The sequence below is a fragment of the Nestor notabilis genome, unplaced genomic scaffold (assembly GCF_000696875.1).
Source record: "Nestor notabilis isolate BGI_N333 unplaced genomic scaffold, ASM69687v1 scaffold3988, whole genome shotgun sequence".
NCBI lineage: Eukaryota > Metazoa > Chordata > Aves > Psittaciformes > Psittacidae > Nestor > Nestor notabilis.
This window is the reverse complement of record NW_009938564.1, coordinates 36,452-62,686: the sequence shown is the minus strand read 5'-3', so window position 1 is coordinate 62,686 and position 26,235 is coordinate 36,452. Positions and strand designations below refer to the sequence as shown.

Here is a 26,235-nt window from a genome sequence, read left to right as displayed (position 1 = left end):
GGAAGGGCCTTACTCAGAGTGAGGTTATCCACTCATGACAACTTGACTTGAGGATATGCTTTTCATGAATAGTGTAGTGCTCGTGTGTAGCCAAGGGGCATGCCTGGGCTGGATAATTGGATTTGGAAGGCTGGTGTTTGGAGCAACTGTGACACTTCCTGCTGGGAAGCCAAGTTCTGCAGCGATGCAGCTGATACAACATCGGGGCAATCTGTTACCGCGCCTTTGTTCTCCAGGGGTCTGACGGGTGTAAAGAATAACCCCAGCAAGAGCCTTTCCTCAAGAGCGTGTCTGCTTCCAGCACAAGGAAGCAAAATCAAGACCTTGTTCTGTATCTATAAACCGATTCAAAATGTTTTGGGGGAGAACTGAGAGAAGTGAAGCTCTACAAAGCCTTCAGCAGCTTACACAGATTTACTGTGCCTGTTCTTGTCTTGAGCTCCTTTGTAACGTTCAGAAGGCTGCTCAGCTGCCACTGGAACCCTTTGTTCCTCATTTCTATTCTTAATAAATGAAAACAGGAGAAGCTGGCAGTAGGTTTTTACCCAGTTTGTCTTGTTTATTGACCACACATTCCTTGCAGGTACCTTTTGTGACTCGTCAGTCTGTTCAAATGTCTCAAGCAACCCAAGTCATCTTCCCTTTTCTTTTAAAAAGGGCACAAATTACTTTGGTGCTCTTGAGTTGTTCAGTTATTTTATCCTAGTTGCTGATTCAGTCTCATTCATACAGCTGCTGAATCTGATGTGCCCTCAGATCTGGAAGTGCTTAGATTTAAAAGCCTTACGCACTTTGGGTGAAATCTTTGCTCTGTGCAAGTTGGTTTTAGCTTGTGGCTTCAGGAAGCCCTGAGTTCTCAGGAGCTCTGATGCCCTTTGTATGGCAAAGTCCTTGTATCTCTTTATGATTTGGAGCTTATAGAGAACTAAACCACAGTTATAATTGAGTGTGCTGAAAGTGACTACTAAGAACAGCATGTGTGATGCAGAGGATGCTGCTTTCCCTCAAACTGTCCAATGATTTGAAAGAATAAATAAGGAAATGTTATATATTAATTCATACACATGCAGTGTTGAGATTTTTAGTACCAGTCCACTCCTTCTAATACCTAAAAAGGCAAGAAACCTGGAGAGGGGCTTTGGACAAGGGCCTGTAGGAACAGGACAAGGGGAATGGCTTGAACCTGCCAGAGGGGAGATTGAGATGAGCTCTGAGGCAGAAGCTCTTCCCTGGGAGGGTGCTGAGGCGCTGGCACAGGGTGCCCAGAGAAGCTGCGGGTCTTGACTCTGTCCTCGTGTGCAAGAACACAAATGTGAAGTGGTGGCTGCTCAAGTAACTCCCCGGGCTCTGCCAGAGCTACATGGATCATACCTGTTGTGAATGGGAGATATCCCACTTGAGGACAGTGAGACCAAAGGAGAATGAGGAGGGGTTGCTCTGGCAGAGGTTGAAATAAGAGAATCCTCTGCTTTTAGGGGTTCAGGACCCAAAATCTCTTTTTCCTCTTTGAGTTTGGAGCAGCCCCTCACATACTGCTTGCACATAGAGGTTTCTTTCAGCCACACATCAAGATTATCACTAAAGCTGTCGAGAACCTTTGGCATCAGCTTCATAAAAAGCAAATGTCCTGTTGGGACTTACCTCAGGTAATTCATTAATTCTTCTGTAAATAGAAGGCTTGCTATGCATCAGTGGTGCTAGGGGATGTTTCTCAAGAGGGAAATAAACCCTGTAGCAGGGCCCGTGGTGAGCAGAGAAGGCTCATTATCCTTCTGGTTTAATTCTACAAGGAAACAAAAATACAGTCTCCATCTTGGTGATGATATTAGAGGGAAAGTACAGCTGTTGATACATCCCTCAGGGATGTGCATGTCAGCTTGAGAGCCCTCAGGTGAATACACGTTTCTCTGGTTACAGGATAGGAACAGCACAACCTGCCCAGCCTGGCTGAGTGCTGCCTTGCTGCATCACACAGCAGGGGCTCCAGTTAGGAGGTCATTGCCAGCAGTCCTCCTACACCAGGTCCCAGAGTACTGGTTTGCATGAGCTGTTAAAGAAGTCCAGAACATAGAATCCCAGCCTGATTTGGGTTGGAAGGAACCTTAAAGCTGATCCTGTTCCACCCCCTGCCATGGGCAGGGACACCTTCCACTAGAGCACGTTGCTCCAAGCCCCTGTGTCCAAGCTGGCCTTGAACACTGCCAGGGATGGGGCAGCCACAGCTTCTCTGGGCACCCTGTGCCAGCGCCTCAGCACCCTCACAGGGAAGAGCTTCTGCCTCAGAGCTCATCTCACTCTCCCCTCTGGCAGGTTAAAGCCATTCCCCTTGTCCTGTCTCTACAGGCCCTTGTAACAGGGGTGTTCTCTGCCTGTGGTGCTCTCCAGGCACAAAGACGACTCGCAGTGGCTCTGCATGCACCAAGTTGGGAGGGTATCACTGTAGTATCATTTGCCTATTTGCTTGCTTTTCAGTGCACGGCCAGAACAGGTATTCCCCACACTATTTTCAAAGCAATCTTTTTTTTTAATCAGAGTTACAATTGTTTCTGGATACACGACCGTGTTTTTTCAGTGATGTTTTAACTGTATTTGACTGGCCCAGAGCGGTCACTTCCTTGGCAATAAAACTAATCTGTTGATGGATTTCAGCAGTATCGGAGTACAGAAAGGAAAAACTCCCCTGCCTTCCATTGCTAACAGTGTTTCTCCCTACTCCCAGGTTTGGAGGGGCACTTTGGCTCGCCTTCGCTACAAGAGGACAAAGGCTGCCCTCACCATCCTCAAGTATTACCGCCGCTACAAGGTGAAGTCCTACATCCGGGAGGTTGCACGGCGCTTCCACAACGTGAGGCAGATGAAGGACTATGGCAAGCACGTGCAGTGGCCCACCCCACCCAAAGTGCTGCGCCGGTTTGAAGAGGCACTTCAGACCATTTACCACAGGTACAGAGGAAACCTCTTGTCTTTTCAGTCTAACCTCGAGTAGCTACAAGCTACTGCTTCTTCCAGGAAGGTTGGAGAAATGACCGAAGAACATTAACTGGATGTCACAGATGAAGATGTCAGTGGCTTTTGGTACCCATGAGCACACAAATAATTACTGTGCTTCAAAGATTTAGTCAGGATGGACATTGTATTTCCTTCCTTGGCCCCTTTCTGCTTAGGTTTAAAAGAAAGGAGCTGCTGCTGTTAGATGAGGGGGAGCAGAAAAGGAACCTTGACTTCCTCGAGACTTCTTAGATTAAGCCAGTATTTTTCTGCAGTAGAATAAGCAATATTCCCCTGTTCACCCATGTTCTATTCTATAAAATATAACTATTTCATGCCTTTATTACAATCTGTCGTCTGAAAGCTGGTGACTTTTTTTCTCTGGTAAGTTGTAGGCAAAGTAGTTACAATTCTAATTTGAAAAATGGCAACTTCTGGAAATTGCTGGGCAGGAGAAATGTTGGCTGTATGGGGCCTCTAGAGACCTCCAATCCAGCCATCTGCTTGAAGGGGGATTATCACCAGCACTAGATCAAGTCAGCCTTGGTTTTTTCCCCAGCTCCCTCTTGAAAGCCATCCACAACCTCTCTGCTTCCAGAATAAGCTCAATTCTCATAACTACAACATTTTAGTTGCTAAAAGACTTTCCATAGCATTAATCCTGGAGACCTGGTGTTGCTGCTGAAGGCAGGAATGTGGTATGGAGTAAAGGGTGGGCTGCCCTGCCCTCTTTCCTGTTACAGCTGGTTAGTTCCAATTGTAGGGCCACATTCAGCTGTTAAAGGAGAATGATGTTGTAAATGAGCCAAAAAACGGGCTTGCAAAAGCTTTATTGCAAACAGATGTGCCAGTAGTTGGCTTCTGGGTGTGGGATGGGCAGTCTACCAGCCAGATCTGTTAGGAGTCAGAGATGACTTTGAAATGGGAACTGGCATTCTCAGCTTTATGAATGGGGGGACTTCATTTCCCCTGGACATTGGTAGGCTGGGGCTGTTCCTGTTGTGTTGATCTGGGAGAGGTCCTCATAGTGTGTGGTACAGACTGTGGGACTGATTCAGGTGTTCTGTGGCAGGTGGAGAGCAGGTGAACTCATCCGGAGCGTCCCACCAGAAGTCCTACCTCAACTGAGGGCCAAGGTTGCTGCCATGGAAGTGCTGAAGGGTCACAGAGCTGATATTGGCCTACAAAGAGCATGGGAGGGGAATTACATCGCCCTGGTGAGTACAAGTGAAGTGATCAACAGAGTGACTGGGGCTTAGGATGCTAAAAGGGTGGAAATGAGCAACCTGGGCTAGTGGAAGGTGTCCCTGCCCGTGGCAGGGGATTGGAACTGGAGGAGCTTTAAGGTCCCTTCCAACCCAAACCAGTCTGGGATTCTATTATTGCCACTGCTACTGAACAGGGGCCACTTGAAGAAGTGACTTCTGGTTTCTTGGGGGGGAGAAATTCCCTCTGTAAATGGGTTTATGTAGTTTCAGAATCTTTGACTTCTACTGCACTAGGAGTGGGTTTTCTGAATGCTGAGCCTAGCTTGAGCATTGAAAGCAGCATGAAAAGCTAATGAGTAATGCCATCAGCTGGCCCTTCAATGGCTAAAGCTAAGGAAGAAATCAATGTAAAACTAAGATGTAATATGGGATAAGATATAATGGGACGTTAAGAAATAGCATAAAATGAAAAGGAACAAAGAAGTTCTCTCTAGGCAAGTTGCATTGCTTCCTTTCACTCCGTCCTTCCTCTAAGCAGTTTGTTTTGTTCAGGGTTTTCTTTCAGAAAGCACATAGATGCTCTGCAGCTCTTTGATGAGGCAGAGGCTGGAGGAAGCCTTCGGACGAGCTGCTGCAGCTGCAGTCCTCGGGCCAGCAGGGATGTAACACAATTACCTGTGGTGAGCAAGAAGAGTTACGTGCCTGTCTTTGCTCTTCCAGAAACCAGACAACTCTCAGACCACGGGCTCTTTCATCCCTGTTGCCAACGAGCTGAAACGGAAGGACAAGTACATGAACGTTCTCTTCTCCTGTCACGTCCGCAAGGTAACGGGCACACGTGTGGTCTGCACGCACATGGGCTGCCTGGGGAAGCTTCTGGTGGCCAGGGTGAAACCTTGGCAAGCCCAGGGTGAGGGAGGAATCCTGGACATGCTTTGACAGGCAGCAGTTCAAAGCAGTTTGAAGGAGCAGTGTCAGTGATTTTATGATGGATACGACCCTGGAACCTATTGCACCGAAGGTTGCTTGCTTTGGGTGGCTTCTGTGGCCTCTGCAGGTCAGAGGCATGAATAAATGCACTTGATTCTGTGTCACTGGCTTGGGCCTGCCTTGTTTTGCAAGACAATGGTTTATTTGTTAAATTGGTTGGAAGGTTTAGAAAACTAATTAGAAAAATGTGCTGGTATAATTTCCTGTGGGTAGTTCAGGATGGTCTGAATGAGGCTGGATTTAACTGTCTGGCAGGGAAGGATATCCTGAATTTTACAAAGCCAACAGACCAAACCCATTTCAATGGCAGGCTGATGCTGCTGATGTTCAAGTAGTTTTAAGAAGCTGTTATATGCCTTTTAGTTCTAAAAATGTGCTATTGCAGTTGGTCCCCACTTGCCAGAAGTGGAGCATGTCCATGATTATCCTTTATGATTCTGCAAATATTATATGTCATAGTAACAACACAGTTAATTTTGCAGCCTAAAATCTCACTTCATAACAAAACTTCTGTGCTAGTGGTAGTGAGTTACAGTATTTATCCAACAGTGATTCGTGTATATGAAAATTTCCATGTGTTCTATTGCTGTTAATGTGTTCTCTTTTAAGAGTGCAGTTCAGAAGCTGAATGTGTGGTTTGAGTGAATGTTGGTTTCTATTGTTAAGATTAAAGGAGGATCCGGCTGAGTCTGAATCCAGCACTTTGGCTGGAGCATCCATTAGGGACAAGAAGACACAGGACAAATTTCCCCCTTTATTCACTGTGGGCTGAAAACAAAATAATTCCTCTTCTAATCCATTGAAGGAACTGCTTCCAGGTTGTTGCTGTCTCTGGATACACTGGAGTAATTGTAAAAACACAGTACTCACTTCCTAAAGATGCCATCATAGGAATTGTGGATTTGCATGGGTTTGGAATGCCAGGGAAGGGAGTTTCTCAGGCTCTGTGTGTATGATATACATGTACCTGGTGTGGGAGGTTCATTTTGCTCATTGTTATGCAAGTTTGAAGCTTTAAAGTCTTTCTGTTTCTCATGCTTGGTACTTTATCAGCCCTGAAGGACCATCTCCTGTGCAAGCATAGGGGAAGGCAGGTTTCTGCAGCCCAGATCCATACCTTGTCCTGGGCAGTAACTGCAAGCACAGAGCTCCTGCCTTTAGGCAAGTGTCTGAGTGGGGTTTTTTTGTTTGTGGTATATGAAGATCCTTGAGCACACAAACAGGCCTTGTTCTGTCCAACCTGGTACTGTTACTGTGCTGGAAAAATCCATTCTCTGCTGGGACTTGTGGCACTGCTGTCCCAGCACTTCCATAATAAAAGCAGTTTGGAGATGGAATAGATATTACCTGCCAGCAATTAGGTTTCTTCCTGAGCCTGAGAGATTACTTTCAGTGCATTCAGAGGGGAAGAAAGCTTCAGCTTCCCATTGTGCTTAAAAAGTGTAGCTCAGCTGAAATCAGAACATACTGCAGAGACTGTGAGGTTCTAGACTTGCAGTCTGGTGGGGTTTATAGTCTCTTTTGGTCTTTTTAAAAGTGAAATTGTTGGTCACTTTCTTCTATCAGAGAGGTCAGGCTTAATTCTTCCCATTGCCTGCTTAGTTAGGGATACCTTTGGGATTATCAGCAAAGGTGGGTCAGTTGGCACGGGGGGAATCACAGAATCCCAGACTGGTTTGGCTTTGGAAAGGACCTTAAAGCTCATCCAATTCCACCCCCTGCCATGGGCAGGGACACCTTCCACTAGAGCAGGTTGCTCCAAGCCCCTGTGTCCAACCTGGCCTTGAGAGCTGCTGCTCATCCACAACCCAGTTGTGCCCAAGTCTTTGAAGTCATTAATACTTTTCTTGGCCTTTGTTCTTAAGGATCTGTGTTTTCTGGACAGAAAAATATAGCTGAATTTAGGGAAAATACAGCATCCCCTTTAGGAAAATGAGGGCCTTAAAGGAGCACCTCTCCACCAACTAACAGATAAAATCATTTCAGCGTTGCTGTTGAGGACAAGACTGCAGCTTTGTAGGATCTTTAATGATATGTGTAAGTCTGGCAATTTCAGTCCATCTGCATGTTTAAACTCAAAAGCAAATGATCCTTTTCAAATCCATGCTTGGATATAATATCTATTTGAGTGAACCATTTGTCTTCCTTCTTGTGTGGACAAGAAATATCCAAGCAAGCCTGAAGTGAACAAAGGAGAGAAGACAAACAGTCCTGAACTTTGAAAGCTAACAAGACAAAGATTTGACATTTCAGGATTTAGCATTTCACTTTCCAACCAATGCTTTGGGTATTCTATTATGCCTTAAATTTGAACATGGGATTTGCAGACTAAGCAACAGTGAAAACCGTTGCAAAGCCTGTGAGTGACTCCGTGCTCTGACTACAAGAGCACAGTCTTTACCCTGAGAACAGCATTAACCTTCTTTTGCTCTTCACATAAAACAGTTTCTATCTTGAGCTGCCTTTTTGAAGCAAAGGTGTTTCTTTTGCCAAAAATACAAGCTGAGGCCTCTTGCCCAAAGAGTAACAGCAGCCTGAGCCTTTGGTGCTGTGGGACAGGGAGAGTTTCTTCCAATTGCTATGTTCTTCCCTTTTTAAAATCAATAAATTCATAAAGTTTCTTCCTTTTAGCCTTACCCTTCTTGAACTTCCCCATGTCAAATGTTAATTGCATGAAAGGGACACGTCGTGCTAGCACGTTGAGGCTGTCCTGGTGGGCAGAGCACTGGGGAGGGAGGGACTTCCACTGCAGGGAGCTTTGTGACATTTCTATTGCTAAAACTGGTTTGTGGTGGATTTGAAAATTTGGCTGGTTTTTCCTCAGCTGAAATTTGGTTCTTGCAAAGCTTTAGCAGGGGCCTGACGAGGGAACAGTAGAAATGAAAATGTAGGCAGTGATCAGGTGATTTCATTGCTCCCCTTAAATAAAACTCTTTAGCAAAGCATCAGGCCACAGAATAAGGTTGTTCGAGTTCATTTGTGGTCTGTTTTCGTGATTCAGCTTATTTGGGGAATCTTGAGCAGAAAGTGCAGAAAGTTCCTGCTGTCCCTTTGCCGGGCAGGAAGGTGCTACTGGTGAACTTGGTGAGCTCAGGTGAGTACTTTATTTCTGGAGCAGCATCAGGCTTCTTTGCAGCTTTCAGTAAGGTACCGAATCATCACAAGATCTGAACATCACAAGAACTACATGTTAAAGACTTCTTGTCTGTGCACAGCAATGTCAGGTGTCTGCTCTTTAAAATGTTCCTAGAATCAAACAATTGGGAGGGATCTCAAGGATCATCTGGTCCAACCTTTCTAGGCAGAGCATGACCTAGAGGAGATGGCCCAGCTCCCTGTCCAGCCAAATCATAACTGGGAATTCCACCACTTCCCTGGGGAGATTATTCCCATGGCTGATCTTTCTCATTGTGAACAATTCTCCTCTTGTTTCCAGCTGGAATCTCCCCAGGAGTAACTGTGCCCATCACCCCTTGTCTTTTCTATGCGACTCCTTGTACAAAGAGAGTCTTCAGCTTCCATCTTTCAGATAATTGCAGTCTAATACACCTCCTTCTTTGAAAAGACATTAAAAGGATGAGCATTGGGCAGTTGGAACAGACACAAGTTAAGCCTGTACTTCATGTATTTAAACCTGTTTATGTCTAGAACATACCTTATGACCTGTAAGATATTTGTGAACCATTAAATTCTTTGAGACAGGTGTTTTGTAGCTGATGATTGATGTTGTTCTAAGTCAAGGTGGTAACAGCACCTCCTGCCAGCCAGGGAACTGCTCTTGAAGTACTGGGAACTGCTGGTGAGACTTTCCTTAGCTTGAGTGCACAGGGTCTTCATTTCAACAGCTTGAGCTGAATAATAACAGGTGAATGTGTTTGGACTGAAGCTTATTTAGCTCTTGTTGTAGAAGGGCTGTGAAGAGACTTGGAAGTCTCACTGATGGGAGGTGCGTGTGCTTGCTTTCTGCAGGTAGGTATACTAGAAGGAGGTCATCTCTGCCTATGGAAAAATCCATCTTTCCTGAATGTTGTGGTGCTCTTCATTGTTTCAAAGGAAATTTGCATGGGTTTTGCCTTGGGAAGCCACACGCTTATTTCACTTGTAGCACCAGGTTTTGTTGGATCACCAAGGAAACAACAGTTTCTGGGTTTTTTTGGGAGGGAGCTTTACTTCCCACTTTCTCCCTCTCCCACCCAGCTCCCTTGAGATCACCATCTCTTCCAAAGCCAGTGCTCTGCAGTGTCTAGAGGCCCCAGGCAGAGACCTGAAAAGCTCATTTGAAGGTTTTCCTGCTTCCTTTTCCCCCATCACCTAGTCAAGAGGCTAAAATAAGACTGATTCCCATTTGGATCAACAAAGATATAAATAAAAAATGCCCAGAAGGTGCAGAGCACACAATGCCAGGCAGGGCTGTACTCCACAAGGGAAGAAGCTGTATCTGAGAACATAAGGCCTGTCTCCACTCCTACAAATTCAAAAGAATAGTGGCATTTGCAATGGTGCTGGCATTTGTCCGAATCTCTTCTGTGCTGCTTCCCAACGTGACAATTTCCTTCTAAACCCACAGATTGTATTATTTACATAAATACACCATAGGTGCATGAGGCACCAGAAGTAATGGCTTGGAAAGAGCTGGAAAGGGCAGGAGTTGTAGAGCAGTGAAGATGTTCTTCTCAGCTGCTAGACTTGCTCTTTGGTACCTCTCTGTAGCTGTTCAGCTGAGTGTGAACACTAAAAATGGTGGGTGACCACAAGAAGTGGAATTTGAAACAAGCTTGTAGAACTACTACAACATTACATTGCCTTGTGAAGGCTGCGTGTGCTTCCTGGCCCCAGGATGGCTCCTCCTGTGCTGGGGGGCTCTGGTTGCATGGTCTCTGCTGGACATGGGCAACAGGCAGGATGTTGTGATGGAGATGGGAGCAACAAGCAGGATCATGGCAGTGCACAGGTTGTGTTGTCAGGCTCTTTAAATGCTCAAAATAAATCAAAAATAGCCATGTGTGGGAAGCATGATGGGATAGCATCAGCTTTGAGGCCACAGACCCAGCTCTGAGGTCACAGCCCCACACACTGGAGGACCCTTTGCTTAAACTCCCAAAACATGGAACGTGGTGTGCTGGAAGCTGCTCACCCAAATTATGGTGTGAGGAGCCAGTGCTACTCTGCCCAAACAGCTCAACGTGTGGCACCAGATTCTCCTCACCTGCTTCCTCGGGGCCATTCAGTGTTCCATAGCCTGCCTTTTGTTTTCCTCCCATTCATCTGCTTCCTAAAATAACCCCAGTTATTCAACATCTCTTCCTGTGAGCTTTTCCAGGCCCTCGGTCATGTTCTTCACCTTCTCTGAACCATTAGTCTCCTCCACGTTCACCATCCTGGGGCTTTACACACTATTCCCAGTGAGACCGTGGCTCCCAGGACATTATTGATGCCTTGCTTGTTTTCAGCTGCCTCCCATGTTTGTGCCAAGATCTATCCAGAGCTGTCTACAGTGATCCTCAGTTAGCTTTCCTGAGCTGGGGCTGCTAATTTAAAGCTGTCACAGAACTCTCCAGCTTGCATTTTTTGCCTTTATCTACTCTGAACTTTATCACTCTGCTGCCTATTGCCTAAGAATATTTAAGTTTTCCAGTTGTCTCCTGCTTTCACCTAGGAAAATCCTATTTATGTTCCTGCCCTCATCACGTCTCACCCTTGTCTACCCTTCTCAGTTGATTAATAGCTCTCTCTGTGACTGTGATACACCGATGACTCCAGTTTTGCCTGAAGTGGAAAACAATTTCTACTTCGTGTCCTACTTTCTCACTTACTTTAGTTAGAGCTTTGCATCTTGCCTTGCGACTATTCAGTACGTGGCCTCTTGGGCAGCTCAAAGCCTAGCTGGCATCAAAGGTTCTCCTTTGGTGGGGTATTTCCTGGACAAATAAATGGGGATATAAACGAGACGTGTGTTTCCTCTGTGAGAACCTCACTTGCTGGAGCCAAATGGTACCAGCAGCCTGAGAGAGTGTTTGGGATGAGTTGAGGTGGGATGGGGGGAATTGAAATGATCAGTGTTCAGAAAGGAAATATGAGCAAAGGCATGACCCCAGGGTATGAAACTGCCATATGTTTCCTGCTCCTTCCAGTTCTGTTTTTGTAATCAACCACACTGATTCCATAAGGTGGGAATAGTGGTTTATTAGCTTCAGTCTTCCTGAATCTTCCCCAGATCAGAGGCTCTTGTGAAGGTACAACGTTTAGTATCTTGTCTCCTTTGAATGGGTACATTTTTAACACACAGTTGTATATTTTGGTAATAATTGTCCACAAGTGGCATTTGACAGCACTTTGGGGATTTAATTTCTCAGATACTGGAGGGATGGTGTTGTTGGAGACACGATTGGTGGCCAAAACTAGACATGAATTCAGAATACCTACAATTAAGAGAAATGATATTACATGAGCACTACATGCCTTGCTGCTGGGCCATGTCATTACTTTGCATCATTACCTGGTGCACTACCCAGAGCTTATTTTCCCCATAAGCCTGAGTGCCTGGTTCTGGCAGCAATATCCCAGCTGGGCCATATTTTGAGTTGAAATTAAAGTGAACCAACTTCTTGAGTATGCCTGAGATAGTCCATGAGAGTTGGGACACAGAGATGCAGATAATCTCTGCTGCTGTTGGCTGCTGGTGAGATTAAGGTGATAATATAGTGGTTTACCCCAGCAGGCAACTAATGGTTCTTCACTGAGCTATAGAGTGTGTCTGTAATTGGTCTTAAATTTACAGCTGGCAACATTAAGATGCTGAGATATTAATGTTTCCCAGTGGCAACACTAAGCTGTGTTTGCTGAACTACTAGAAACTGTCAGAAGATTTCAGACACTGTGAAGTCTGTTTTCTTGGTAGCATGTGGGCTGGTGAAATCACACCATGATTTAGGTGGGATGGGACCTCTGGAGGTCTGTGGTCTAACCTTGTGCTCTTAGCAGGGTTGACTTCAGATTTAGCTCAGGTTGCTCAGACTCTCAGTCAGCTGAGGTTTGAAATCCCCAAGGATGCAGCTTCCACAGCCTCTATCCCAGATTTTTTCCTCTTATACAATCCCAGACTGGTTTGGGTTTGAAGGGAGCTTAAAGCTCCTCCAGTTCCAACCCCCTGCCACGGGCAGGGACACCTTCCACTAGAGCAGGTTGCTCCAAGCCCCTGTGTCCAACCTGGCCTTGAACACTGCCAGGGATGGGGCAGCCACAACTGAACAGAACTGATGTGTTTCCTTCCCCTGCTTGTCACTACTCAGAGGTCACAAAAAAGGCAGATTTTGGTCATGTCAGTGAATTGACAGCACTGGTGAGGACCAGAGGCAGCTCAAGGTGAGGGGTTATGATCTCCTGGAAGGGACAGGACATCGTTCTCGATGGCAGGAAGCCTTTAGGCAAGACTGGTGGTGCTCTTGCTGCCTCTTTTGCAGAGGAAGGGAGAAGGTTGTGTTCCGCACCCCTTGCAGCCTGAGGGCACTGCAGCTTGGGTCTTCTGCTTGCCGAGAAAGAACCTGCCCTTCCTCCCACCAGCTGCTTGCCTCCGTCCCTGTGTACAGGCTTGGGCTCCTTCCAGCCTCTTTGCTCTCATCTCCCTTCTTGCAGCATGGCACAACTTGAGCAGAAGCAGGGCAGAGCACCCGTCCCAGGCTAGCACAGCCCCTGGGGGACTGGGGAAGGGTGACTGCCACCTCTTGGGCAAGTTCCTTCCCTACCTCCAAGGCACAAGGTTTTGAAAGAGGGAAATGGGATCTGAAATGGGATCTGCTCCAATTTAGGATGGACCAAAGCATCTGCTTCCAGTGCCTCAGATATGGACTGTCCCAGACCCTGGTGGCACCTTGCTTAGCTCTGTGGGACAGGTATTGTGCATTGTGCTTTTTGGGGTGATGAAGGCACATACACAATGTAGGAGCAACAGCCATCTGCCTGGGCTTGGTGTCTGCTGGTGGACAGGGATGTAGGTTGAACACTGCTAGGGAGAAGCATCTGTCCTTCAGTTCATTGAAGCCATGGATTTTCCCACGTTGCCACAGCTCTGCTGGATAACTCTGGGAATGCTGCTTCTCCAAGACTGTGTTTCTCTGGTTGTAAAATGGGATTATGGGATCCCTCTTCCCTTTTCACTGGTTGGAGATCAGGGGAGAAAACCTGTTGAAGAGCTCTGGGAGTTTTGTGTGCTGGCTGTGTGAGTTTGGCATATTTACTGCTGTCGAGCTCTACTCTGCGTGTTCCTGCAGAGATCAGTGGGACTGAAGATGTGCTGCTTTGCAGGTCAATCGCTTTAATAAGGTGGAGGACAGAGCAATCTTCATTACGGACCGACACCTGTATAAGCTGGACCCTATGAAGCAGTACAAAGTGATGAAGACCATCCCCCTCTATAATGTAAGTACAGGGAGTGGGGAACCTCATCCTCAGGCTCTCTTAGTCATGGGGGTGCATCTACTGCTGAGCTCCATTTTCATACTCCTAAACAGACTTTGGTTTATTTTAATATATCTAATGTCTTTACAATGGTTACAGTGCAATTAACTGCAACTCCAATACATCATATTAGCTTTTAATTTCAGTGCATAAAATAAAAGCTAAACCCCAAACTATTTATCACTCTCTCTTCTGCTTGTTCTTCTGCTGGTTTTTATTTGCTGTGTGCTGCAAGATCGTGGTCCCATAAGGCGGGTGGCATTTCACAGCAGCTCAGCAGCTCATGACATGGTTTTTGTGTCTCTGGGGGTTTGGTTGATCCTTCCTGGCATGTTTGATTTTAATATATTTGTTCATGTTTAATGTAAATCTTATCAAAGCTAAATTTGGAATCACAGTGAGGTATGTGCCCTTTGGGGTAGCAGAGTTTAGCTGCCGGTGACAAAGCAGCAGATTATCACTGGAAAGAAGGGGGATGGGGGGAAACTTCATCTTAGCTCTTCATCAGCCTGGAGTTGGGGATTTGACTCCTTGTTTGTTTTCCTCAGCCTGAGGTTACACTGCCCCTGTTATCTTAAACCTGCAGAACCTGGCCGGGTGGCTTGGAAATGCACACGGATTTGTTGGGATGTTTGCATTTGGAGAAACGACAAATGTGGCGTCCCCCTATTGCTAAAAGAGCAGAGATGGGATTAGGGTAATGCTAAAATCCAATCTGGAAACGTGGAGTGAAGGATTTGTTCTGACTATATACATAGTATTGATGTTATAGGTCCTCTCCTTGGTGGCCACGCACCCGCCACCCACCGCAGCTCATCGCGCTGAGAGCAGTGCCGGTAGCAAAGCGACGTCTCCCGCCCTGGCAGCATCTCTTGTTTTGAGCAGCCACTGCTGCCAGGCAGGCAGCAGCTGCAGGTCATTCTCCTCACTTGATGTTCTGTTCCACTGACATTGTCTCTTAATTGTGCAAAATGGAAGCGTCAGCAGATTCTGCTGCTGAATGGCTGCTTCTCACTTGTGCAAAACGACTTGTTCAACTCCAGGGGCTCTGGGCAGAGTCCTTCTCCTGGCTGGGGGAGGTCGTGAAGTGCCAAAGTGAACAGGGGTGGACGAGGAGGAATTTTGTCCATGGCCATTTCTCTCTTTTAATTTTCAGTGCTCTTAGCCTATACAAAATGGCCAGGCCACTGCAATTCACTTCCTACATTAGTAATGATGGAAACATCTGGATTTATCACAGCTTTAGGACAGTGTCTGCTTTACCTGTGTGTCCGAGGGCTTTAAAGGTGGAGCTTGTACATTTACTTGACAGCACGAGCCCAGATTGCTCTGAAATCCATAATGCCTCAAACATGAAAGGAGATGAGCAAACCAAATGCAATTTTAGGTTACCTGTGAAATATCCATTGCATAGAAATGTCAGTAATGGGTATTTTTTCCCCAAACACATCCATATAATATAGAATATCCTTTCAATAGAGTGCTGTAGCACAGGCTCTATGGTGGCTCTTTGCTTTGCATTTCCTCTGGTACCAAACCAGATGGGCTGTTCAGGAAGGTCTCTTGCTTTTAGAATACTTGATTTTCCATAGGTGTAAATCAGCTTTATTTATAGATGTGCAATTGTTCCCTTCAGCAACCTACCATAAGGCTTCTTGACTGAACAGTTTCCTCCACATGAGCAAACGTGAAGGGGTCCTGGAGGATTTTGCAGGGGAGGGGTGGGTCCAAAAGACCCTTCATCTACTCATACATGTGTCAGAATAACATTCCAGAGTGGAGATTCATAGAATCCCAGCCTGATTTGGGTTCAAGGGACCTTAAAGCTCATCCATTTCCACCCCCTGCCATGGGCAGGGACACCTTCCACTAGAGCAGGTTATGCAGTTGTTAATTCCTTTTTGTAGTTACCTTTACACTTTGTTACTTACTGATTTGTCTTTCGCCTCATGAGCTGCCTTGTACACTCATATTCCTGCATGCCTCATCCCTTCCTGCATGGAAATCCTTTCGCAGTGTACAGGGACCTGTGAGTAGCCAGTTAGTGATAGAGAGATTCCTGCTTTTTCAGGGAAAGAACAATTATTTGAACTGATAGGAAGAGTTTTGAGAAGCAGTGGGTTATAATTACACCCGTTGTGATGATTATCAGTGTATCAGACATGTCCTGCTAGCAAGATGTGTGTTCCCTGAGGAAGGTGGATCACCCTTCCGATGTGTAGAGCTGAACCCGGCTGAAATTCATCTGCCTGTTCGCTGTGCTGCTCACTGTCAGCATTCCAAAAGCACCCTGTCAACACGGCAGCATCCTTAGGGATGGTGTTTCCATGGAAATCTCACTGGAGACAGTCAGCTGATGTCTGTTACGACCGTAAACTTGTTTTCGGCTGAAGAAACCGCACTACAGTGCCCATGTCCTTTAAACGTGGGGACATGTACATGGTTTAAGGACAGCCTGGAATGCTGCTCAGGTCCCTGGCTCTGCCTCCTGGTGCCTTATGTCTTGTCTGAGGCATCTGGAATTCTGTGCAAACGATGACAAAGCAATAGGCTTCCTCTCAGCCCTGTTTCGCTGTATCACGATGCTACTTTGGGGCGTTTGCTGCCTGCAAGTGTTCTGGCAGTTGCCTCAGAAGTACCAATAGACAATTAGCTTTTTGTTCTCACCTGGAGAGAAAATGGAGAATGACAGAAAGGAATCAAAAGGCAACTGAGCAGCAGAAAGGATCTTGCGACTCCCTTGCTCCGAGCACAATAAAGGATGTTCTGTGGCTGCTGAGCATTTTCTCCTGATCGTCAAGCAGAGTTAATAAGAGTGTTTGTAAATACTGAGATAAGCCCCTTCTCTGAAATGATTTCCTTTGTGTTCTATTTATTTGTTCAGAGAGACTGATGGGGAGGGGTGAAACAGGAACACTTTCAAGGGCTCTTGGGCTCCTCACACGGTTCTGTTGAATAATTAATGTTTAAATAGGCTTTTCGACTCCAGCCATTTCAACTTGTTCATCTTTCACACTTGATGCACATTTAAAACCTCAATGGCAGTAGTCCCTGTGGTGCTATTGTGCTCACAGGATGGTATTTAAGTATGCAAATTAATTTTAAGGGACACTATAAACCCAGGGAGCTGTTAATGTCTGAGCATGAAGTGTAGCTTGGTTTTCAAGTATTTCCTAACCTCAAAATAGCATGAACAGTAGAGAATAAACACCTGTGTTGGGGATATCATGCAACTGGTAGCAGGAGGTCTCTGCTCAGGGTTTAAGATACCAGCAGTTACAGTAGTTCAGACAGGCTGTTGTGCTGTGATAATAAACCAACAACATGATAAGGACGAGGATACTCAGGGGCTGGAACATCTCCCATATGAAGACAGGCTGAGAGAGCTGGGCTGGGGCAGCTGGAGAAGAGAAGGCTCCTGAAGGGGACACCTTAGAGCAGCTCCAGTGCCTAAAGGGGCTCCAGGAAACCTGGAGAGGGGCTTTGGACAAGGGATGGAGGGACAGGACAAGGGGAATGGCTTTAACCTGCCAGAGCGGAGAGTGAGATGAGCTCTTGGGCAGAAGCTCTTCCCTGGGAGGGTGCTGAGGCTCTGGCACAGGGTGCCCAGAGAAGCTGTGGCTGCCCCATCCCTGGCAGTGGTCAAGGCCAGGTTGGACACAGGGGCTTGGAGCAACCTGCTCTAGTGGAAGGTGTCCCTGCGTGTGGCAGGGGGTTGGAACAGGATGAGCTTTAAGGTCCCTTCAACCCAAACCAGGCTGGGGTTCTATGATCCTAAATACAAGTGATTCTAAACTTGGGTAGTGTTTCATCCACCACGCTGCTGTGTGGGGTTTCTGGTGTGCTTCTCTGGGAGGACGCTGCTGTCTGGTGTGTGTTAGACGTGCAGAGCTGGAACAGGTTTCTTGGACATAATATGTTGTGACTGCTAAAGCAAACACAGGGATCCAGGCTGTGTCTGAGTATGATTCATGCCTCTGAAAGGCGTGAGTCGTCTCCAGCTCCATTTGTGCTAATATCCTTTCCAATGCAGGCAGTGGGGTCACATTGAAGGTTTCTTTCCTGAAGAAGGGAATAGTAAGACTTTGATACCCACAAAATTGTGTATTGGTGCCTCTCACTGTTAGGAGAATGTGGGTAGCCTGCATACCTGGATTGCCACTGCTCAAAATTCTCTGCTTTGGCTTTGGGAAATGATGAAGACAAAGCTTTTAATGTGCCAGAGAGCACTTGCTTAACAGACACAAAAATAAAACCCCAAACCTAAACCCCAAGCCTAAACCCCACTCCTTTTTAGTTTGTCCAAACACCAGGAGCTTAATCCATGCCAAAATACTGGAATCCTCACGGCTTTATGTGGTTTGCAACTGACATTCTTCATGAAGATGTCTGGGCTTTCAGTAACCTCATTCTTCTATTAATCTGCATGTCACTGCATTCCCAGCACTGCATTTGTGAATTTGAAGCTGGTTGTTGGCCAGATACATGGTTATTGTTGGATTTTCCTTGGGAAAGAAACCTGGACCCTCTCCAGCCTGATCAGATCTTTTTTGAAGAGTTCAGACCATACTGCTCTGTCACCTTGACTCTTCCAGCTTGTGGGAGCAGGACTGAGGACCTGCATGCTGCTGTCCCCTGAGCTCAGGAATAGAAGTAGAAGCTGAGAGCAAGTGGGGTATCTTGGAGAGGAAAGAACGTGCCTGGTGAGTAGCAAAGATCTATCAATGCATATAACATTGTTCTTGCTTTCTCTTCACAGTTGATAGGATTGAGTGTCTCCAATGGAAAGGACCAGCTCGTGGTCTTCCACACGAAGGACAACAAGGATCTCATTGTCTGTCTCTTCAGTAAAGAGCCCTCTAACGACAGCAGGATTGGGGAGCTGGTGGGAGTCCTGGCCAGTCACTTCAAGAGGTCAGTGTGAGGATTGGATTTTGTTGCAAACTGAAACATGTAAAAAATGCCAAATCAGAAACTTCCCCTGAGTCATTTCAATGCCAGTCATGAACCTTATCTGTGTCACTTCACTGTATTACTGGGATACCAGAGCAACATGCGTTTTCCTTGCAATTTTGGGATGCACTTTTTAGCTACAACACTTTGCTTGTCCCTTCTGCCTTCCCTGGATGTGTTTGTTAGAGCACAAATGTCTGGGGACAAATATCACTGAAGATGCATTTTGTGTGTTCTCAGTGTCTCCTGAAAGCTTCTTATAGTCAAACTCTTAACATAGAAAATGAAGATATGGCTATTCATTTCTCACATTGCCCCCCCCAGTAGCAGTAGATGATTTATTGCTTGAGCTGTAAGATATCATCTCTGTTCCCTGAAAATTGTCTCTTGTGTAAATCGATGCACAGGCTGTTTTGTTGGTGAACACATAGTGGTTATCCTGCATTGAGCTGAACTAGCAATAATCACCTTTATACTGTAGAGCAAGTTCAGGGCTGTCCAGACAAGCATCACAGCAGTGACTGCATTGCAGGCAATCACATAAAAGTGACTCGGTAAAGAAAAGGTGTGTGGAGCAAACAGCCCTTCAGAGCTGTGCCCTTGCTCCTCCAGAACAGATCCTCATAAGGTCTGATGTTGGTCAGCATCACCTGCAGCCCTGGCTTTGCCATTCACAATGTTGTGTTCTGTTAATGACCCATAAAGAGGAGTCTTTACAGGTAAATACTCATGCAGAGCTACAAGTGGCAGGACAATGAGAATGAATGTAGGTTATGTTATGTCCCTGAGTAGATTGTGCTATGAACTCAGGAGTGTGCTGGTTTAGCCACTTCTCACCACCACCATGTGAAGCTCACTGCTGTCTGTCCTGCTGGAGGTAGGTGCTAAGTTCATTAGAAATGAATTCTCTACATTGCCATAATTTGTTTTGGGCAATTCAGTACTGAAGAGCCACAGAAAACATTCTCTGCTTTTGCTTTTACCTACGTATAATTGAATTTCAAAGGCAGCAGCTCTTGAAGGCTCAGGAGATGATGGGTGCTGTAAAGCAACACACTTCACTTGGGGAACCCTGTGAAGTAGCTGGAGGCCTTTCATTCCAGGTGACATCATCTTGAGGCAGCTGATGCTCCTCAGTCCTTTAACACATCTCTAATGTTGGGAAGAGCTGTGAAAGCCTTGATAACACTCCAGACCCTGTATGTTCAGTGTTCAGACTGCCCTGGTTTGCTGGGCCTTTTGGTCAGATGTTCCTACCAAGCACTTATCCTTTTTTGTCCCAACAAGAGGCACATGTTCTTCATTTTTAAGGAATCGTGTTGTGTGGCCATCAGTCTAAAATGTTGCACCTTTCCTATAGGGGTATAAACTATTGATCTTCAATTTCTTATATTGATGTTAACAAGGATATTTTTCTCTTTAAAACTAACTAGTTTTTATCTAATCACCATCTGTAGAAGAATGAAGGAGAAATACACTTATATGCTGTTTAATCTTCACTTTAAACAACCATAGCATCATTAAGGTTGGACTAGTAATGTATATATTAGCATTTTTTTTAGTGCTTTGAGTGACAAATCTCAGCACAACTGGTTCAATGGACAGCTGGTCTAAAAGCCCATTTTTCTCCAATATCTAATAAAAATTACTGGTTTAATGGTCGTATACAGGAACAGCTCACATTAGTTTTCCCAATACCCAAATGTCATGGTTTCCCTCTTCAAAGCAATACCTGGAAATCAAAATAAAAGGAAATATTCTTGGTTTTCAGCCACTTTCCATTTTCAAAGAGTAAAAACTCCTGTCAGTGAATGGGATTAGCTGACCCCTCGCTTGAGAGGCACTTTGGGAATTCCTCATGAGACAGGATTAGCTGAAAGTCACCATGTGCCTTATGGCAAGTGTCAGATTTCTCTGTCCTGCCTGTAAGAAAGTGGTTGCTCTGAAAAGGAAATGGGTCCAACAGTAAAATCTTGAGCCCCAAAGTTAAACCTGTGTGACCCTGTAATGGGACTTCAGAGCTCTGCTCCCACGGGGACATGGGGAGCTGCTTCCTTGGGTTACACCTGAGCTCCTCTGAACATAAAAAGCAATTTCCAGCCACCTCAATCCCAGTTCTGAAGCCGTGTTATGGGGTTTTAACACAAGGGTAAGGTTGCACAGCTCTCCTTGGTTATGTGCAGTGTAGTAGGTAATGGTACTTTAGCTATTTGTGTAACAAAATCATATAGAATCCCTTGGCATTCTGTATTAGTGGGCAGGAAAGATGAGGGGGAGGCTGGTGCTGTCGCCTATGCTGAGGACACCTAAACCTTCTCACTCAGATGGTTTGTTTCCAGGTTTTATTATTTTTCCAGGCTCTGAACTCTTCAGTGCTGACACATCTTGCATTGGGAATTTTGACTGTTTTCAGCAAGACATAGTTTAGACATAGTAGAAAAAGTTCAGAGGTGATGTCTTTAGGTGCTGTGTTCTGGCAGCTGGTTTTGGAGCTGTCCCTGACCTTAGATTTAAAGGCTTCGCATCTGGGAGCTTATTGCCTGAGTTCACAGCTTTCCTCTTCACCTATGAAAATCTACCTGGTCCAAAGAGTTCAGAGTCTGCAGGGGGGAGCACTGGGGTTGCATTGCACTGGGGGAACAGAGGCTGCAGGGTCTGGACTTAGGTGAGACCAAAGCTGAGCTTGGGGTTGGGTTATGTCCAGCCTAACGGAGACCACTTTAGTGCCTTCTGAAAAACCTTTATTTGGAAGGGAAAAGTGCACTTTGACTCCTTTCCTGGTATTCACATCTTCAGCCATAAATACTGCTTAAAAGTTTGGATGAGTGCAGTATTCCCTTAATCCTCCTGAACTCCATAAATCAAGTGTCAGAATAAAGCTGTACCAGAATTGCAGGCAATTTGGGGGAGATTAAACATACTTGGTACAAAGACAACTCCTCACAAATGCTTTTTCTGGGTTTTTGCTCTTTGCAGCAGCTCGTGCTGTGGCAAACAAAGCTTCCTGCAAATGTGTTTAAGTGAAAGATTGTTAAATTTGCCATTATCTAAATAGTGGTGTTTAAGGTTGAGCTCCAAGAGCACTGCCTACAGGGTGATTTTTGTTAGTAGTATGAACACCAAGTTGTTTGTCAGCCAGATGGGAAGGAACACTCTGTAAATACACATTTTCAATCCACTGGGAACAGTGAGGACAAGGATTTTACACATTTTTGATGCTGTCCATAAAAAAAATTACAAAAGAGATTCAACCTGCTTTGATTTTGCTGGTTTAGGAGAAACTCCTGAGCTCAGTGCTGAGCACAAGGGAGCACAAATCATTAAGTAGGAGAGTCCAGTCTGATTAAAATCAGTTCAGTTTTTTGTATTTGAATTTCTTCCACTGATACAAAGAAAAGAACCTTCCCACTCAGGCCCAGGTATCAGGCAAGAGGTTAAAACCCTTCACTTTGTTGTAAAGATGCTCTTTGATATCCAAACTGTGCTGATTTTAATCAGTTTATAATCATTCCTTTCTTTTAAAGCTATTTGCCTTTCCCTTGCAGAAACCTTGATTAACTGCTGACACTAATAGACTTACGTGTGAGTTAAAACAGAAGCATCTTGTCTGTAGTCAGTGACAATCTGGAGGAGATGATGGGGAATTCATACTCTTGGGTTTTGGGGGCAAAGAAAGAAAGAGGAGCCCAAACTGGGCTTTGAGAACACCCGTGTGGTGTGTGCTGCTCACAGAGCGACCCCACTCCAGGGAAATCACCATCTCCTCAGGGAGAAAGCCTCTGCACAAAGGGAGGGTGTTACCACCGCTGCTATCAAATTAATCTGTCACTTCAGCTTTGGGAACACTAGGAAAATTATCCAGGACCTGACAGTGGGTGTCAGCGGCACCGGTGATGAGCGCTCTTTAACTGGAAGTTTCCTTCAATGCTGGTGGGTTCTTGTGGGCTAAATGGGATCAGAAGGAGTTGAGAGCTGCTTCGGAAAAGCGGGCTGGGCAGGAACTGCTTCTCAAGTGCTATTTAATAGGATTTGTCCTTTGTCACTGCTGCCAACTAACCCGTGTTTAGCTCTGATTCAGCCGTGCCAGTGGCTGACACCATTGTTAGCAGCGGCTGGAGCTGACAAAGGACCAGACTTTATTCATATCAGGCTCTTCCCTAATGTTTCTTTCAGTGCTTGAGCCCTGTTTTTATACAGATTTCTATTCATAATGGATTTGTAGTAAAATTCAGGCGTGTTTGTGGGGGGAGCCCTAACCCACAGGTAGCTGTTGGGTTTTAGACACCAGGTACACTGTGGAAGGGCAACAGGAAAAACAGATTCTTTATACAAAATAGGCTGTTTGAAATGCATAAACTAGAGAAATCGGCTTAATTCTCTCAGCTTGTCTTAGTGACTTGAAAAACATTCCTAGTATTTGACTAAGCTTTACCTCTGGCTAATTTATGATCTTTAGAATCATCTCTGGTAACTCCTGTGTAGGTTTGTCGCTCTCACTTGTAACTTGGGTTAAGAAATGAGTTTTCCTTGGAAAATACATTGTGTAGATTAAGGATTTGTTGCTTTCAGTGACTCCTGGGTATGAAGGGGCAGAATTAGAGCCCCCTGATGAAGCCCACTCTCTTCATTGAATTCTTTTATGTTTCAGAAAACCTTTCTTCAGCTCTTGATACAACCAAGTTTTCCAAACCCTTGTCCTGCTAGAAGGGAGCCCATAAAGGAGCTTGGTAGAAGATCATTTCCTTTCTTAAACTCCATCTTCCTGATGCTGCTGCTGTGGCAGAGCTCATTCCCTGTCTCTGAAATGGGTCCTGAGATCCCTGGCCAGGGATCCCTTCCCCAGTTCCAGTGGAAAAGTAGCTTTTTGTTACACTTCTCAGTATGTTCCTGGCATGGAAAAAACCCTTTGTCTCCTGCAGTCCTGGATTTGTAATATTAAGAACAAAATGAGCTCGAGAGAGGAGCTTGGGCTTTCAAGAGGCTGAGTTTAATTTTTGCAGCAAATTCGGAATCCTTTATTTGGGCATTTGCCCTCTACATCAAAAAGTTAATTCTTCTGTCTGATAACCTGAATAGTAGCAATTTATTGTATTTTATGGCCTGCCTTTGAGTATGGAGAGGTTTTATTGCCAGTTTTTAATTCCCTGTGTCCTACTACCATTGTCAGCACAAATTCTGTCTGAAATCCACTGAAAGGGAGGACTCTGCTGTGGCAGAAACACATTCAAGTTACTTTATACCAACATCTCTGTGTAACTTCAGTGCTCTCTGTAAGCAGCAACTAGAGGCTAAAGCTTCACTCAGAAGTTCAGGGTCCTCCTGGGATGGAGATCTTGGGAGAAATGAGAAGTTATCATAGAATCATCATAGAATTAGAATGGTTTGGGGTGGAAGGGACCTTAAAGCTCATCCAGCTCTTGGCTTTTAGCAAGACTGAATGTCTGACATGAGCCATCACCTTGCCCACTGTTAACAAACTGACGTAAGCAGAAAGTGTCTCCTGAAGACCCTTCAGTGGTACGAACCATAGCACAAACATCCCAAGCCACATCTTGAACCTGAGCATGGCACCACGGGAGCTGGCTGACGTGGCAGCATCCCGCTGCCAGCCACACGTGTGTGGTTGCACAAGGTTGTAAATAGTGATGATCTTGCTGTTGGTTTAATTCTCAACCAAAGCATTGGCTGCCTGCTGTTCCAGGAGCCCTTCCTCTCCAGTAAACAGATGGCCCCACGTTGGCTGGCCTTACCCAGGCTTAGTTTCACCAGCAAGTCAGTATTATCAAGCTGTCAAAGGACCCATCTGCCCTGAGCAGCTGTCCTGGCATGCAGCAGTGTGTGTGCTGGGAACCTCCCTGCTTCGCACATCTCAGGCATATCAAACTTTTACATTTGGGTTTTATTTGGGGAGGGGGTTGCAATTCATGCCATCTGCCTCCTGTGCTTAACTGAAGGGATGTTATGATAGAAAACAAGTGACTAGACAAGAAATCTTTTATGTTCCCCGTGTAGTCTGTGGTCTGACACACCTACATCAGTGTGGTTTACTAAACTTCTTTTAAAAACCTGAGATTTGGACTCAAAAGGGATGCAGATATGCTTCTGGTGTCAACACACACCTTCACACTTGTGCAAATCCTGGTGTGTTTGGTGCCTGCTCTCCCACTGAGTGCCAGAGCTCAGCCATAACCTGTTTCCTTCCCTGTGCTGTGGGATGCTGCTGCCAACGGCACCCAGGAGAACTCTGTGTAACTCTGGTTACAAACCTTCAGAGGTTACAAATGTCTCATAGGTGATATTTAAACATTAGCAGGAGCTGATGCAGTTCCCATTTGTCCGTAGTGAGTCACAGCCTGGTTTTCTTACCTTGACTCTCATTAGTTCTGATTAAAGGTTCTTGGTGGCTGCTGTCCATCAGCTCTGTGGACCAGATTCAGGCTCATGAACAGCTTTTCCCTTCAACTACACACTTTCAGGTTTGGAGAGAGCTGTTTGGAGAGAGCTTCCTGCAGGCAGCTGGAGTTCAGACTGCTCTCCCTGCCAGATGTGATGGCTGGATCATGCCTTTGTGTATACCCTCCAAAGGGGAATGCTGACAGGAGCTGTGTTGTTCCCCATTTCTGCACCATGCTGCGCTATGGGCTGTGTTATCACTTCAAGATGCTTTAAAAACCCAACAGCTCTTCCACATTAGAACTAGTCACCTTAAAGAACCTGGCCTGAAAAAGTGCTACTGGTTCCAGGCTAATGGGGCAGGTCATGCTTAGAGCTGTAAAGCTTGGAAGTGATCAAAGTGACATGCTGCTTTGCCTTAAAACCCAGGTTTTTTGAGGCAGCACATCAAGTACTCAGGGATGTGTGTGTGGGGAGAGGTGGCAGACGACTCGCAGCACAACTGCTGCTTTGCTTTGGAGGGACTAAATGAGCTCAAACCTGAACAGTGGTGTGTGAACTGTTGCAAGGAGAATCTGCTATAACAGTCCTTTAATGCTTCAGTCGGTGGCTCCAGCACTTATCTCACCACCAAGCTGGAGTCTAATTGTGCTGTAGCCGGCGTTCCAGCAGCCCTGGGGCAGCTCCATGGGCTCCCCTGGGCACAACCTGGCTTTTCTTGGGAGCTCACGTGGGAGTTCCTGCAATTAGAGATGCCGGCGGCATCGCTGCGGTGCTGAGCCGGCGGCTGCACCCAGAGGAAAACAATGACCCGTTTTCTTCCTGCCACACTCGCTGCTGTGATCAACAGCCGCCAGAAAGCGCTTCGTGTGCAGGGTTTGGTACCATGCAGGCCAGGGGAGAGGGTTTGTCTGCAGAGCCCCTGCTCTCCCTGCAGGCTGGCTGTGATGGGGCAGTGAGGGGGTCCCTTTCACTACAGGTAGTTTCTCTCAAGGATCTCACCTGGGAGCTGCAGTGCTGTGTGGTAAGTGCAGTCCAGATGAAACAAAACCCAGTTAGGAAAAGCCCAAATAGCACCTGCAGCTTCCACCTTCATAGAATCCCAGCCTGGTTTGGGTTGAAGGGACCTCAAAGCTCAGCCAGCTCCAACCCCTGCCACGGGCAGGGATACCTTCCACTAGAGCAGGTTGCTCCAAGCCCCTGTGTCCAAGCTGGCCTTCAACACCGCCAGGGATGGGGCCGCCACAGC

At 46.0% G+C, this 26,235-nt stretch overlaps 1 protein-coding gene across 1 annotated transcript in view; it reads left to right on the top strand.

Annotated features, from left to right (window-relative positions):
* Positions 1-26,235, top strand: part of MYO1D (myosin ID) — a gene marked incomplete at its 5' end in the record, with an annotated part of 101,695 nt that overhangs the window by 41,217 nt on the left and 34,243 nt on the right. Inside the window, 5 exons of the mRNA XM_010019378.1 lie at positions 2,720-2,943; positions 4,061-4,205; positions 4,917-5,021; positions 13,488-13,601; positions 18,400-18,554. Coding sequence (XP_010017680.1) covers positions 2,720-2,943; positions 4,061-4,205; positions 4,917-5,021; positions 13,488-13,601; positions 18,400-18,554 — 743 coding nt within the window. The remainder of the gene's footprint in view (positions 1-2,719; positions 2,944-4,060; positions 4,206-4,916; positions 5,022-13,487; positions 13,602-18,399; positions 18,555-26,235) is intronic.